The sequence below is a fragment of the Carcharhinus amblyrhynchos genome, chromosome 16 (assembly GCF_965287045.1).
Source record: "Carcharhinus amblyrhynchos chromosome 16, sCarAmb.v2.hapA, whole genome shotgun sequence".
NCBI classification, from domain to species: Eukaryota; Metazoa; Chordata; class Chondrichthyes; order Carcharhiniformes; family Carcharhinidae; genus Carcharhinus; species Carcharhinus amblyrhynchos.
Window position 1 is genome coordinate 9,819,833 of NC_137339.1, and position 16,334 is coordinate 9,836,166.

The 16,334-nt window shown below is 47.4% G+C and overlaps 1 protein-coding gene across 4 annotated transcripts in view; it reads left to right on the forward strand.

Moving 5' to 3' along the window:
- Positions 1-11,330, forward strand: part of LOC145353828 (tumor protein p53-inducible nuclear protein 2-like) — a 35,107-nt gene extending 23,777 nt beyond the window's left edge. For 3 of the 4 annotated variants that reach the window (XM_080204671.1, XM_080204670.1, XM_080204672.1), the window contains exons 3-4: positions 6,748-7,096; positions 9,404-11,330. In XM_080204671.1, coding sequence (XP_080060797.1) covers positions 6,748-7,096; positions 9,404-9,653 — 599 coding nt within the window. In that variant the 3' untranslated portion in view covers positions 9,654-11,330. The remainder of the gene's footprint in view (positions 1-6,747; positions 7,097-9,403) is intronic. The other variant, XM_080204673.1, reaches the window with a different exon arrangement.
- The last annotated feature ends 5,004 nt before the right edge of the window (positions 11,331-16,334 follow it).

Genomic DNA, 16,334 nt, shown 5'->3' on the forward strand with positions numbered 1-16,334 from the left:
TCACAATTTTACACGCATGCTTGGCATCCCTTAAGACCCGAGGCCCCTTGTTAACATATGGCAGGAATTTAGCAGCTGTTTTAGACATTCTAGGCCTGCCTTTAATCAGAATTTCCTATTTTGGTGGCAACATGCAAACTTTTTTAAAAAAATACCTATCATATACACCACTCAGCTCCTGACCTTGTTATAGCCCTGGTTCAAACAAGAGAGCTGAATGCTGACATCAAGGCAGTATTTGACTAAGTGTGGCATCATGGAGCCCCAGCAAAACTCAAGTAAATGGTTGTAGTCCTATCCAGCACAGGAAGTCTACCATCTCATATGCAGGACATCACCACACGAGTTTCTCAGGAATGTCCGAGGGTCAACCATCTTTATCAATGACCGTGCCTCCATCTTCAGGTCAGAACTGGGGAGATTTGCTAATTGATTGCACCATTAATGATGACTCAGATACTAAAGCAGTATGTATCCATACACGGCAAGTCCTGGACAATGTCCAGGCTTGGGCTGATAAGTGGAAAGTTACGCTTGTGCCACAGAGGTGCTAAGCAATTACCAGCTCTAATGAGAGAATCCAGCTGCATCCCCATGACGGGTGGCACGGTAGCACAGTGGTTAGCACCGCTGCTTCACAGCTCCAGGGTCCTGGGTTCGATTCCCGGCTTGGGTCACTGTCTGTGTGGAGTTTGCACATCCTCCTCGTGTCTGCGTGGGTTTCCTTCAGGTACTCCGGTTTCCTCCCACAGTCCAAAGATATGCAGGTTAGGTTGATTGGCCGTGCTAAGAAATTGCCCCTTAGTGTCCAGGGATCAGTAGGTTAGCGGGATTAGTGGGTGTAATATGTAGGAATATGGGGTAGGGCCTGGGTGGGATTGTGTTTGGTGCAGACTCGATGGGCTGAAGGGCCTCTTTCTGTACTGTAGGATTCTGATTCTATGACATTTGATGGCATTGCCATTACTGAGTCCACCACTATCAACGTCCTAGGGGTTACCGTTAACTATAAACAGATCAATATTTAACTGATCAATCAACTGGACCAACTACATAATGTGTCTACAGGACATTCTGACATTCTTGAAATTCTGTTTTGAGTGACTCACTTCCTGACTTCCCAAAGCCAGTCCAATGTCATCTATAATGCACAAATCAGGAGTGTCTTGGATAACTCTCCACTTGTCAAGTTGAGGCAGCTCCAACAACACTCAAGAAACCATCCAGGACAAGTCAGCCCACTTGACTGGCATCTCATCCACTACCTTCGACATTCACTTCCTCCATCAACAACACAGTGGCAGCAGTGCCACATCTGACTCGCTGGCCAGATACAGCAACTTACTAAGGCTTCTCTGCCAGTTCTTCCAAACGTGGGATCTCCAGGAAATCCAAAGGCAGCAGATACGTGGGAACACCAACACCTGCAAGTTCCTCTCCAAGCCACATTCCATCCCAGTTTGGAATTATATCACCGTTCCTACACAGGGTCAAAATCCTGGAACTCCCTCCCTTACAGCATCATGGGTGTACCTACACCACATGGACGGCAGCAGTTCAAGAAGGCAGCTGACCACCATCTCCTCAAGGGCGATTAGGGATAGATGATGATAAATGCAGGCCTATCCAGCGATACCCATATCCTAGAATGATTGAAATTTATAGCACAGGAGGAGGCCATTTGGCCAATCGTGTCTTCACCAACTCATGAGACAGCTACCCAGCTAGCCCCGTTCTTCAGCCTTATCTTTGTCGCCCCCCTGAATTCATCACTTATAAATATGTATGAAAGAATTTTTGGAGTGCCAGTCCATCATGCAAACCAGCCCCTCATCTATTGACTTTGCTGAGGCAGCAGGAAACGCAGACAAAGCAGCCAGCATAATCCACGCATCCCAAACATTCTCTCTTCCACCTCCTTTTGTCGGGGAGAATGATACTAAAGTCTGAGGTCACCTACCAACCGATTCAAGAACAGTTTCTTCCCTGTTGCTGTCAGACTTTTGAATGGACTTACCTTGCATGAAGTTGACCTTTCTTCACACCCTGGCTATGACTGTAACACTACAGACAAAGCATACCATTCGTAGAGAAGGAAAGGAGAGAGTGTAGGATGTACAGTGTGCAAGAAACAATACTTTTCACTATATACTAATACATGTGACAATAATAAATCAAATAATCGTTCCAGCACTGGTGGCTTTGCCTTCAGCTGCGTAGGCCCTAAGCACTGGAACTTCTCAGCCTCTCTCTACCTCTCTCTCCCCACCTTTTTAGGATGTTCCTTAAAACCTATCCCTTGAGACCAAGGGTGGGATTTTCCGGCCACGCTTGCCGTAAAACTGGAAAATCCCACCTGAGGTCAACGGAACCTTTCCATGATCCCTTCCCCTCCACCCGCTACAGTTCCTGTGGCAGGCGGGACAGTAAAATTCCCCCCTCCAAAAGGTTTGGTGATCTGCCTTGATGTGTATATATAGCGTGATGACATCTTGCTCCTGTGGGGTGGCTTGGGTCATTTAAGACCATAAAACAGAGGAGCAGAGATAGGCCACTCGGCCCATCGAGTCTGCTCTGCCATTCAGTCATGGCTGATATTTTACTCATCCCAATCCTCCTGCCTTTTTCCCCAATAATAATGAATTGGGTTAAATGTGCTATTGGTAAGTCCGCAATCAACCTCAAAGAGACTGCTTGCTTTCTAAAGCAGAAGGAAACAGCGGGTGGGTGCGAACTATAAGCTGGGAGAGCCTGTACCCAAGTCAATATTATGAGTAACATGGAGTGGCACCCTGTACCCATATCGGGTAAACCAAACTCACTGGTCTGAAGCAGATCTTTCCACTTTGTCCCTGCCCCGGTATCACCAGTGGTGACGGCATCGCTATTTATTTATCTTGGGAGATTCTCAGACATTTTTGCTCTTCCCCTGATTCAGCCGCAGCACGTTGGATTCTGCCGTGTGGGGAGGTAGTTGTAAATGTGAGCAATCGCTCCCTTTTCATCGTTGCACTGCCTGTTTAAACTTGCCACTTTGATTAGGCATTCCTGCTTCGTTGTTTTTCGTCTTCTAGTTTTGTGCTTCAGAACAAACAGTTTGGAACAATCTGCAACTGTCCCTGAGGTCATCATTAGTATGCATACTAATACCACTTGTTGAGGTCATTAGTTTCCAGCTGCACGCAAGCGAGCCTGGGAGGAACAGTGCCAGCTTCACAAACATCAAATCACACAACACAGGAAGGGATCCTTTGGCCCAATGTGCCTGTACCGAGCTACCAATTAGTCCGACCTCCCTGTTCGGTAATTAATTTCCTTTGTTCCCCACCCCCCACCACCACACCTCCCCCCCCCCCCCCTGCTATTGTCCTGGGTGTATAGAAGACCATACAATCCCCACAGTGCACAAAGAGGCCATTTGGCCCATTGAGCCTGCACCAATAACAATCTCACCCAGGTCCTATTTTCTCCCTATCCCCATATATTTACCCTGCTTGTCACCCTGACAGTAAGGGGCAATTTAGCATGGCCAGTCCACCTATCCTGCACATCTTTGGGCTGTGGGAGGAAACCAGAGCACCCGGAAGAAACCCACACGGACTGTCACCCGAGGCTGGAATTGAACCCAGGCTCCTGGCTCTGTGAGGCAGCAGTGCCAACCACGCTGATACCTAGAATAGTCTTGCAAATGTAGGGGTCTATCTGTTATGAACAAAGAAAATTACAGCACAGGAACAGGTCCTTCAGCCCTCCAAGCCTGCACCGACCATGCTGCCCAATTTAACTAAAATCCCCTACCCTTCCGGGAACCATACCCCTCTATTCCCAACCTATTCGTGTACTTGTCAAGACACCCCTTAAAAGTCACTCCTGTATCTGCTTCCACTACCTTCCCCAGCATTGAGTTCCAGGCACCCACTACTCTCTGTGTATGCCTCGTACATCTCCTTTAAACCTTGCCCCTCACACCTTAAACCTATGCCCCCTAGTAATTGACTCTTGCACCCTGGGAAAAAGTATTGTCAAATCAAAAGGCCAATTTGGATTATCCAGCCATTCTCAGATGAGACATTAAGCTCCCATTACAAACATCTATCTTCCCCTTCTGAATATCTAAGGGAAGAAGGTGGCCTGGTGATATTGTCACTGAACTTGTGATCCAGAGACCCAGGATTAACACTTTGGGGACCACGGCAGATGGTGAATTATTTTGAAAAACCTGGAATTATAAGTCTAATGATGACCATGAAACCATTGTCTTTTTTTCAAAACACCCATCTGGTTCACTAATATCCTTTAGGGAAGGAAATCTGCCGTCCTTACCTGGTCTGGCCTACATGTGACCCCAGACTCTTATTGGTTGACTTTAACTGGCACTCAGTTCAAGGGGCAATTAGGAATGGGCAACAAATGTTGGCCTTGCCAGCGATGCCCACGTCCCATGAAATAATTTTAAAAATCCCACATGTGTATTTGCAGAGCAATTGGGAATGAGCTTCCACGCTGGCCAACAAACCTTCTCTTCCCCCCTCAAACCAGGGCTCTATCGCCAGTCACTGATATTTGTAGGATCTCACTGTATAAGTAAATGGCTGTCAGATATCTACACTTAAATAACTTCAGTGTCGCTGTTGAATGCACAAACTTAACTCGGGGGTTAGTACTGGGGGGGAGGGTGGCGCAAACCAGCAGGAATTGTAAACCTTTTTGATATAAATAATCCCATGTCAAATTTGGCAAGCGGCCCTTTGTTTTTCTTTGAAATATGTGAGAATTAACCTCTTGGAACATAATACCCTCCTGAAGATTAGCTTTAAATAATCCAACATGCACAGAAATACTCTAGTACTCTCTGTGTGTGGTCTGTACAAGTGCCTCAGCAAACCTAGGAACCAGACACAGGTATATTATTGTGCTGTTGGATTGGAGTAGTTTCAGTAACCCACCAAAGAGTGCTGGTTGCAAGTACTCTAACTTTATTGTGACATATTTACACTAGCTTCTTTCCAGGCTGCTTTCTCCTGATTCTCTCCGATCGTGAGTATATGCCAATTCCTCCTTTGACATCACGGCATGGTGGCACAGTGGTTAGGACTGCTGACTCTCACAGCGCCAGGGTCCCAGGCTCGATTCCTGGCTTGGGTCACTGTCTGCGTGGAGTTTGCATGTTCTCCTCCGTGTCTGCGTGGGTTTCCTCCAGGTGCTCCGGTTTCCTCCCACACTCTAAAGATGTGTAGGTTAAGTTGATTGGCCATGCTAAACTGCTCCTTAGTGTCAGAGGGACTAGCTAGGGTAAATGGGGATGAGGTCTGGGTGGGATTGTGGTCGGTGCAGACTCGATGGGCTGAATGGCCGCCTTCTGCAATGCAAGGATTCTGTGATCTCAGATTATTACAATTAACCCTTTTATGAGACTTGGTCTAACATACTCCATTACATTTCATCTTTTCCCCCAAAGTTTCTATTCAGACTCGATGTTTCTGGAAATCCAATTCTTTAGTCTAGCCGTTCTGAACATTTCAGTGTTTTTGAAGCCTTGTAGGAATTATTATATTTTATATATTTATGTATTTGTCATAAGTAGGCTTACATTAACACTGCAAAGAAGTTACTGTGAAAATCCCCTGGTCGCCACACCTGGCGCCTGTTTGGGTACACTGTGGGAGAATTTAGCATGGCCAATGCACCTAACTAGCACCTCTTTCGAACTGTGGGAGGAAATCGGAGCACCCGGAGGAAACCCATGGGGAGAATGTGCAAACTCTGCACAGACAGTGACCCAAGCCAGGAATTGAACCCAGGTCCCTGGTGCTGTGAGGCAGCAGTGCTAACCACTGTGCCACAGTGTGAATCATTGATCATAGAGAAACAGTTCAGGGAAACTTTGCCAGCTCCCTTGTACTTCAGAATGATTGATTAACACTGCAATGAAATTACTGTGAGATTCCCCTAGTCGCCACAGTCTAGTGCCTGTTCAGGGGCACTGAGGGAGAATTCAGCATGGACGAAATAGTAGATAAGTTTAAGTTATAATAGCTTTCTGAAGGCGAGTTAACATTTTAGCATTGCTTTAATGGTGTTTTTTTTAAGAGTAAGATTCACTAGAATTGGGGGAAGGAGGGGGTAACAGAACGCACCCCCCCCCTCCCCTCGCCTCCCAGGTAATCCATGCACATCCAGTATTAACTTGCTTTTCTTGGACTTTTTTGCTGTTGAGTTTGACCCCGTTCTCAGCTCAGTTCCCATGTCTCTGGCGAGCCAACGGGAACACAATGTTGTTCCCCTTTCCCTGCTACTTTCCCCCCGCCACCTCCCCCCCACTCCCCGCTCCCCCGCAACCCCCACCTCCTTAAAATAACCTTGCTCTGAACTAAGAAGTGAGGGTTGTGCCTTCTTGGTGGGTCGAGGCTGTGCAAGAACCTTACGCTTGCTCCAAATGGAAAGTTGCCCTTTGGGGGAAATTGCTCTCTGGCGACTTTGCTCTGAAGGTGGGCCAAGGTGTAAACTTTTGAAAATGCTGCACTGTGCCTGTCATTCTGAGAAAATGACTAATCAGTCTCTTTTTTTTTTGTGTTTTTTGTTTTCTCCCAATCCCCACCCCCACCCCCACCCCCGCCCCCATTCCCATCTACCGCTTTCAATCTGATTTACTTTTGATTTTGATTATCTGTTGATTCTCGCACGAATCGTCATGACCGATGATGGTCGCATGTACCTCTTCCCCGCACGCCCCACCCCAAACTTTAGCCGATTGCACTGCCCCCTCAAGCGAAGAAGTGAAGGCGACCGCGCCCAGCCCCTGCCTTTCCGACCAGCCCCCTCCCTCGGCCCCCTCTTCTTCTTCTTCTTCTCTTGAGTCTGTCTGTCACTGCGGAGGCAGCTCTGCTCCTCCGCCATCTTTACCCTGCACTTTGGAAGAGAGTTGGTTTGTCACCCCTCCCCCCTGTTTTACTGCAGAAGGCCAGGATGAGGTCCAAGTGGAGAGCAGCCCCTTGGAGAACCTTCTCATCGAGCACCCGAGCATGTCCGTCTACGCTGCCAGCAACACCAACATCAGCACATTGGAGGAGGACACCAGCGAAGAAATCAACGATGGGTGAGATAAGGCAGGAGGAGGAATGGGGGTGGGGGGTGGGGGGGGGGGCGATATTGGTGGGCAACACTGTGGCTGAGGCAATTCTCTGTTTCCCCCCTGAGTATAAAATAACTGAACCACCCTTTTCAGGATCATAGCTAGTCTCAGAATTTAATCTATTGAGGGTCCAGCAATGATAATGAACCCTACAGTGCAGAAAGAGGCCCTTTGGCCCATCGAGTCTGCACCGAACACAATCCCGCTCAGGCCCCACCCCCATATCCCTACATATTATACCCACTAATCCCTCTAACCTACGCATCCCTGGACACTACAGGGCAATTTCTTAGCACGGCCAATCAACCTAACCTCTCTTTTGACTGTGGGAGGAAACCGGAGTACCCGGAGGAAACCCACGCAGACACGAGGAGAATGTGCAAACTCCACACAGACAGTGACCCGAACCAGGAATTGAACCCGGGACCCTGGAGCTGTGAAGCAGCAGTGCTAACTACTGTGCTACCGTGCCGCCCAACTTATCAGTAAGTTCACCTAAATCTGATCTACATAAGAACTAGGAGCAGGGGGAGGCCACCTGGCCCCTCGAGCCCGTTCTGCCACTCAATAAGATCATGACTGATCTTTTCGTGGACTCAGCTCCACTTACCCGCCCGCTCACCATAAACCTTAATTCCTTCACTGTTCGAAAATCTATCCAACCTTGCCTTAAAAACATTCAATGAGATAGCTTCAACTGCTTATAGAATCCCTACAGTTCACCAACCACAATCCCACCCAGACTCTATCCCCATAACCCCACATATTTGCCCCGCTAATTCCCCTGACACTAGAGGCAATTTAGCACGGCTAATCCATCTAACCTGCACATCTTTGGACTGTGGGAGGAAACCGGAGCACCCGGAGGAAACGCACACAGACGTGGGGAGAGCATACAAACTCCACTCGGATAGTGACCCGTGGCTGGAATTGAACCTGGGTCCCTGGCGTTGTGAGGCAGCAGCACTAGCCACTGTGCCATGCTTCACTGGGCTTTTCAGAGTTCTCCCCCTAAATTTTATTTTGTTTGTTGATAATAGAATGCTGGGGAAAATGCCAAATTTTTAACCTATTGAGGGTCAATTCTACAATTAATTTATCAGTAAGTTCACCTAAATCTGATTCTTTCCACAATTCTCCCTTCTTTGTTTTGCTCATTGATAATGAAATGCCAATTTCTGAATTTTACATACCCGTGAGTTAAAAAGCAAGAATTAATAACTTGCATTGTCTGTAAAATTCTGATCTTTTTGTTGAATAAGTGGTGTGAGTAATCTCCAATACTTAGTTATGCCTCTTGCGGTTTATATTGAGGTCTTACGTGGGTAAGATGGGTATAAAGGGATATGGGCCAAATGTGGGCAATTGGGATTAGTTTAGGGGCTTAAAAGAAAAGGGCGGCATGGACAAGTTGGGCCGAAGGGCCTGTTTCCATGCTGTAAACCTCTATGACTCTATCAGCAGTCTGAGAAATTGAAGACAGTGTAGATTTTGCCTGTTACTTTGTCCTCCTTCCTATTTCTTCCTGCTTACAATATGGTATATTACAAATGTCTGCTTAATCAATACTTCCCTCATTGCTCCATGTTACAAAATCTTTATGGCATAATTCCCCACTGAATCTGCCAAGTTTGGGGTGGACATTAAGAATTGGAAATTCAAAGTGATGGGTTGCGGCAAGAAACGTCATGAGAGGTTGCTTCCATTGCTGAGAAACTTCAAGGGGAGGTGAACGCATTTCTTTTGCAATTGAAACAGAACTCTTAAATTCTTGAGGGAAAATCAGTTGGGCGGCACAGCAGTTAGCACTGCTCTCACAGCGCCAGGTTCGGTTCCGGACTCGAGTCACTGTCTGTGTGGAGTTTGCACGTTCTCCCCATGTCTGTGTGGATTAACTCCCACACTCCAAAGATGTGCAGGTTAGGTGGATTGGGCCATGTTAAATTGCCCTTTAGTGTCCAAAGATGTGTAGGTTAGATAGGTCAGCCACGGTAAATGGATGGGGTTAAGGGGATAGGGCAGGAGGGTGAAATGCACTTTTGGCAGAGTCGGTGCAGGCTTGATGGGCTGAATGGCCTCCTTCTGCATTAACAGATTCTATGACCGTAGCTGTCTGAAAAGGAAAAAAAAAGTTTAGGTTTTGGGAGGGGAGTGAGAGAGAGGTAATAGTTTGCGAGTGACAGGGATGCCGGTTTAATGGGCTATAATACACCATGGTGCCAGCGAACGTATCTTGGAAACAAACCAAAAACGTCTGTTTATCATCCGCAGGAATGAAAATCGTGCTAGGATAGAACGATGGGCCGCCCCAGCTCCCGCGGCGGTGATCGGCCGAGCTACTATTTTGGAGAAGGCGAGTCAGGTCCGCCGGATCCAACGAGCCAAACAACGGGTGGAGAAACGCCAGCTGAGCCGTAACCGCATTCAGAGGCAGAACCTGGCGAGGGAGTGCCGCTTCCACCGGACCAAGCACCACGGCAACTTTGTGTACCAGCCGTGCCGACGCCAGTACAACTACTGAGCCGCTTCAGGAGGACGAACGGAGGAGAGAGGGGGTCAATTAGACGGCATTCAACAATGAATTTGGACACACGGTGCATCTCGCCGCGCAGGCTTTGACCTATCGCTGGCCTTCTGGTCCTAAGCGTAGCTCTTCGAAATAAAAGACGTTCCGTGCTCCGACTAGGACACATCATTTGGGACCTTTTTTTTCTTTCCTTTCCTGCGCGTCTTCATGCTTAGGTCACTTCTTGTTTTTCCTAGGAATGAATTAGATCCTTTTGCTTTCCTTCCTGTTTAAGCCTCAGTTACACGGAGTTGGAAAGGCCATCGCGGTGCAGTGCTTTGCTTTAGTAACTTAAAGCGTTCGGAGAAATTGCATGAGTGGGAAAATGGAAGGAAGTGGTGGACACACAACCAAGCTAACGCTGTAATAAGGGGCTGCCCCCTTCTGTACTTTGTCCCTCGGTTTATTCAATTTAATTTTTAATCGGCTCCCAACAGAAGAGAGTTGGGTACAATTGGCCGAGTGAGGTTTGTTGGCCGGAGCCGAGGAGGTTTATCAGAACCCAAGTTAACCAACCCCTTAAACCAGTGTCGCAGACAGCACAGGGGGTGGATTAAATACATTTACAAAGACAGTTCACCACTACCTTCTCAAGGGTAATTAGGGATGGGCAATAAATGCTCGCAAAGCCAGCAACGCTCCTATCCCATGAATGAATGAATCTTTAAAACAGGGATGCTGTTGTCATCATCAAACATCTTATCAGCTTGAAAAGTATTGTTTGATCAGGGTGTCATAGAATGGGATCCAAGCAGTGCAGAAGGAGGCCATTCAGCCCGACAACAATCCCACCCAGGTCCTACCCCTGTAGCTCCCACGTGTTTACCCTGATAACCTCCCCCACCCCCAACACTGAGGGGCAATTTAACATTGCTAATGCACCTAAACCTGCATGTCTTTCGGATTGTGGGAGGAAATCCACACAGACACAGGGACCATGTGCAGACTCCAAACGCAGTGACCCAAGGCCGGAATTAAACCCAGGCCTCTGAGACAGCAGCACCAGCCGCCGTGCCTCCCCCCTCGCTACTTGTACCAGTTTTTGCCTTGCACGCCCCACTGAATTCCTGCTCCCAAGGGCTGTAACATCCCAAACAATGATCGTGCCAGTACGTTTACTTTTAATTCCCGCCTGGCTTGCTGCTGAACTCTCTGACCAGGGTGAAATATTCACCCTGATCTTCAACTCCTCCTATCCGTAGAATCCTACAGTGCAGAAGGAGGCCATTCAGCCCATCGAGCCTGCATCGACCACAATCCCACCCAGAGGCTCTATCCCCATTACCCCATGTATTTACTCTGCTAATCCCCCTGACGCTAAAGGGCAACTTAGCACGGCCAATGCACATTTTTGGACTGTGGGAGGAAACCGGAGCACCCGGAGGAAACTTACGCAGGCACAAGGAGAATGTGACCCAAGCCAGGAATCGAACCCAGGCCCCTGGTGCTGTGAGGCAGCAATGCTAACCACTGAGCCACCGTGCCACTCCTGCCAGTCTTGTTCCCAACTCCACTGACCTTGCTTTCTCGATATTGTCCCCATCGATAACCTTGAGTCAAATCTTGGTGGAAGGCAATCTTTCTTGGCCTTGGTTAGAGTGAGGTTTTGGCTGACTGTGCTGACTTGGGGGGGGGGGGGACGGGGGGGACGGGGGGGGGGGGGGACGGGGGGGGGGGGGGGGGGGGGACGGGGGGGGGGGGGGGGACGGGGGGGGGGGGGGACGGGGGGGGGGGGTGACCTGATAACTTTTGTTTTTGGGGGAGTAGTTTTTTCTTTTGAAGGGGTTTAATTTTGACAGCGAAGTGGGTCTGCCAGATAGACAGAGCTATATATTTGACCAATACATTTTCATGAAAAATATTTCCCTTCCAGCCTTGCTGCCCTGTCTGCCTAGCTGTTTTATTCCTCCCCTTTTTCCTTACCTTCTCTCTCCCTTTTGCTTCCCCTTTTTCTCAATTTTACCCCTCTCCCACCCATTCCTCCCTTCACCACCCCCCCCACCCCACCCCACCCCACCCCCCTCCAACATCTTCATCTGTCGCAGTTACCCTTGGATTTCAGCTTCTCTGCTGATTTGGCCATCCACACCTCCTAATCTGTCTATGGACTGCCATTAGCAGCCTTTCCCCTGGCTTTTGTAGCTATGACTAGCTAAGGGTTTTAGTTCAGTCGGGCAACGTGTGCAGTGCAGGCTTGGAGAGCCAAAGGATCTGTCCCTGGACTGTGATGTTCTTCTGTTCTTTGACTCATCTTTCATCCACTCTCACGACAGTGCAATTTTTCTGTGCCTTTTAGCTTCGACAAAGGGTCGTCTGGACTCTCAACATCAGCTCTTTTCTTTCCTTTCGGATTCTGAGATTTTCCAGCGTTTTCTCTTCTGCCATCTGACCTCCGTTTGATACGGAAATGGAAATTTAATAGGACTCACTGGAAATAAACTTGCAAGGATGCAGGGATAGAGTGGGAAAATAGACTGACTGGATTGCTCTGCAGAGAGTGGGCATGGACTGACTGACCTCCTTCTGTGCTCTCGTGACTCTAGTTTCGCGCTGGGTGGTGGGGGGGGAACCATGATCAGGCAGGGGATGAGGTTAGCCCATTGTACTGGGGTGGGGGGTGTGCTGACTTTAAAACCCCCCCCATGTTTACCCCACTAATCTCTGCGCTACCCTAATCCTGACATCAGAAGCTCATTGAGTTTTTAAATTTAAAAGGAACAAGAAAAGGAACTAATACGATTTAGTTTTTAGCGGGGGTGTAACTTTTAAGATACGTCTTCACAAATGCATGAATAGGATGGGAATAGAGGGATGTGGTCCCCAGAAGGGTAGTGGGCTTTAGTTCAGTCAGGCAGCATGGTCGGTGCAGGCTTGGAGGGCCGAAGGGCCTGTTCATAAGAACGTAAGAAATAGGAGCAGGAGTAGGCCATCTCGCCCTTCGAGCCTGCCCCGCCATTCAATAAGATCATGGCTGATCTGTCGTGGCTCAGTTCCACTTTCCCGCCCTCTCCCCATAACCCTTAATCCCCTCTCTTATCAAAAACCCATCAACCCGTGTCTTAAAAATATTTAGCGAGGCAGCCTCCACCACTTCAACGGGCAGAGAATTCCAGAGATTCACCACCCTTTGAGTGAAGAAGTTCCTCCTCAACTCCGTTCTAAACCGCCCCCCCTTTATCTTGAGGCTGTGCCCCCTAGTCCTACTGTCCTTTCTGAGCGGGAAGAGTCTCTCCACCTCTATCCTATCCATCCCATTCATCATCTTATACGTCTCAATGAGATCTCCTGTGCTGTAATTTTCTTTGTTCTGACACCAGTGATGGTGGTTTGCCTAGGATAGAGTAATGGATCAGGGTAGCCAATGAAGTTAAACTGAGGCGCCTCCTGATGCAATTTTTCAAAGCCATCTGTCTTTTGGCTAAAGTAAAGCCCAAGAAGGGGGGTGCAATTCTTCATCCTGTTAGCTTGGGTCTTGTTTGATTGAGCCCAAGGTGGAATGCAGGGTCCTGTTTTGTCAGCTCGTTTTGTCTCTCATGCGGGGGGTCCATGATTGGACTTCATTTGAACTGGCTTTTTTTTTGGTGAGAATTAAAGTACCGAAAGGTTGAAGAAAATGGTGGCCCACAATCCGTTTCAAAAGCCGATAAGATTTGGACACGGTGGGTAGGATTTTCCAGCCGCGCTGGCCCCAAAGTTGGAAGACTCCACCCGAGGTCTACGGACCTTTGCATGGTCCACGTCCCACCCGCTCCGATTCCCCTGCCGGGCAGGATGGGAAAATTCCGCCCAGTAACACCCAAGTGCTAAGAGTTTGTATTTATACTGGCAAGTGACAACCAGTATAATATGTGGGGTTGTACCTTGTCCCATTATAAACTAAAAAGCAGGTTCTCGGGACCAATTTTGATTCACTGATTTGCTCCTTTCTTCCGGGAATGAAAACCTAGGCATCCACGTTGAAATTAGTTCCCAATTTGAGGAGCTGTAAATGGGAGGAAATGGATTTGCTAATTTCCCCGATGAAAGTTACTTAAACTTTGTGCAAAGAAAGAGAGTGAAATCTGGGAGTGGGGTGGGCACAGTAAGAAGTCTCACAACATCAGGTTAAAGTCCCGATAGGTTTTGGAGCTCTGTCCCTTAAGCTCGTGATACTAGATAAGCCTGTTGGACTTCAACCCGGTGTTGTGAGACTTCTTACGGAACTAATACTGTGGTAAAGGTTCTGATGGAAATTCAGGTCTTGGCACGGTGATATTTTGTCTCCTCAGTGTGTTGATCAAACACACACGTTGCCAGCAATTTGTTCCTTTTTAACGAGTAGCATTTGTCTCCCCTGACCACCAGCCTTTGGCATTTTTGAGTGAAAAATCAAGAGAACAGTTTGTGGCACTAATTATCTGAGCTGTGCTTCTAGTGGATGCTTTGCTAAGTATAATCATGTGGAGATGCCGGCTTTGGACTGGGGTGGACACAGTGAGAAATCTCACAGCACCAGGTTAAAGCCCAACAGGTTTATTTGGAAATCGCAAGCTTTCGGAGCGCTGCTCTGTCAGGTGAGTGGAGGTTAGTTCATAGGCAAATGTGAAAAATCTGTAATTCCAACCTGTAATTATCTTGAAATTGTGTCCTGTTTGTGAATGAACCTCCACTCACCTGATGAAGGAGCAGTGCTCCAAAAGCTCGCGATTCCAAATAAACCTGTTGGACCAGATGCTGGGCATCACGACAGCTCAGTGACTATCACTGTTTTGCTGTGCAGATACATGGATTTGGGCCGGTGTCCGCGGGAGTTTGTGCATTCTCCCCATGCTTGTGTGGGTTTTCTCCGGGTGCTCCGGTTTCCTCCCACACCCCAAAGATGTGCTCTTGGGCTGATTGGTGTAACAAACTGTTCCTAAATTAGTCTTCCCTCAATGTGGAATGCCGTAAGCATAGACATGGGTCGTGGGTGGAGAGGGGACTCATAATGTTGAAATGGCGGCGCGGGCTCGTTGGGCCGAAGGGCCTGTTTCCCATGCTGTGTTGTTCTTTGACTTTAACCTGGTGTTGTGAGACTTCTTACTTGATGAGTCTCCATAGGGCACTGTACCTGCACTAAGTGTAACTGGGGCTTTCAATAATAATTTGCATCTACCTATACTAACTTGTACTGAATGCCTTGCTGTAAAATAAGATCCTGACACTACAGTCTGATTTCCGGATTAACCCAAGTATGGTGCTGAACTGAAATGTACAACTTTATTTTGTAACTGAAAACATGTAAGTTTGCGGACAGTATTATCTGTTGAATACAAAAAAAAGAACTTTTAGAAGGATATACTGTGCTGTTGAGACCAGTGTTCTTGAAGTAGAATTGCTTGTCAGTGATTGAGATGAGAGTGTTCTGCTGATGTGTATGTTTTGTTTGATTTATTTAAGGATATATGTGATGTGTGAGCCGCAGTTTTCCTTTCTAAATTAGACAGCGCAGACTCTCTCAGGGACAAATATGTCACAATACAGTGTATTTTTTTTTAATTCGAGGAAAGCAAGATAAGATCCACGTCGAATATAAAGTTTCTGAGGCTTTGATGCCTACCTAGTTTGACCTTTTTTTTTTCCTTCTGGTTTCTGTTCACAAGGTGACTAACTTCAGGGTGGCTAATAAAAGGATTATAGTGACTTTTTAAGAAAACAAATGCTCGCTCTCGGGATGGAGATTGCTGGTGTATAAACACAGCGACTTCATCTAATACAACCTTTCCCATCTGTGATACTTTTTTGCGATTTGAGATAGGTGAATGAGTGGTTTTCGAGTCTGTCATACTGCAGTGTAACAATTCCTTTTGTACTTGAACATTTTAAACAAGACAAGCCTCTATCTTTCTGATAGACAAGGGGATTAAGGGTTATGGGGAGAAAGCGGGGGAGTGGAACTGATCCACTTCAGATCAGCCATGATCTTATTGAATGGCGGGGCAGGCTCGAAGGGCTAGATGGCCTACTCCTGCTCCTATTTCTTATGTTCTTATATTTCTGTTTCGTACGTCGGCGTCCTCTCGTTAACTTAATGCAGAGTTCTGTCCAATTTGCGAAAGACTTCCAGCGTCCAGCAACCACTTGAGGGGATTTTTAAGAACAGATCTCTGCGTGAACTCGTGATGGTTTTTGGAATTGAATCAGATCCCCGTGTTACTTCTCGTTAAGGAGTTGATATCTTGTTTGAGTGAAAGTTGATGTCTGGCCCTCTTGTGCGTCATTTTCAAAAAAAATGTTCGTAGCCTGGGTTTTTTAGAGCAATATTTTACTGAGGTCATTAAGCTAACACTCCAAACCCCCCCCACCCACCCAGATATCCCCCAGTTGTGGGCTTGAAATGCAGTCTGTTAATTCGAGTAGTTGGACTGTTCAATTTTTGTTCTTTTTCAAAAAAAAAGCGAACAAAAAACAACTTAATTTCGGTAGTAGACTTATTTCAAAATCTGAGAACGTTACAGCACTGAAATAGGACATTCTAATCCATGCTGGTGTCCCCTCCAGACGGGATGACCTCGTTTAATCCCACGCTCTTGTTTCCTTTACCTATCCTCTTAATATTTTCCAAACTAAATCTCCTTTTTCTGTGTGGATGTCTTTCCTCTCCCACCCGCCCCCTGC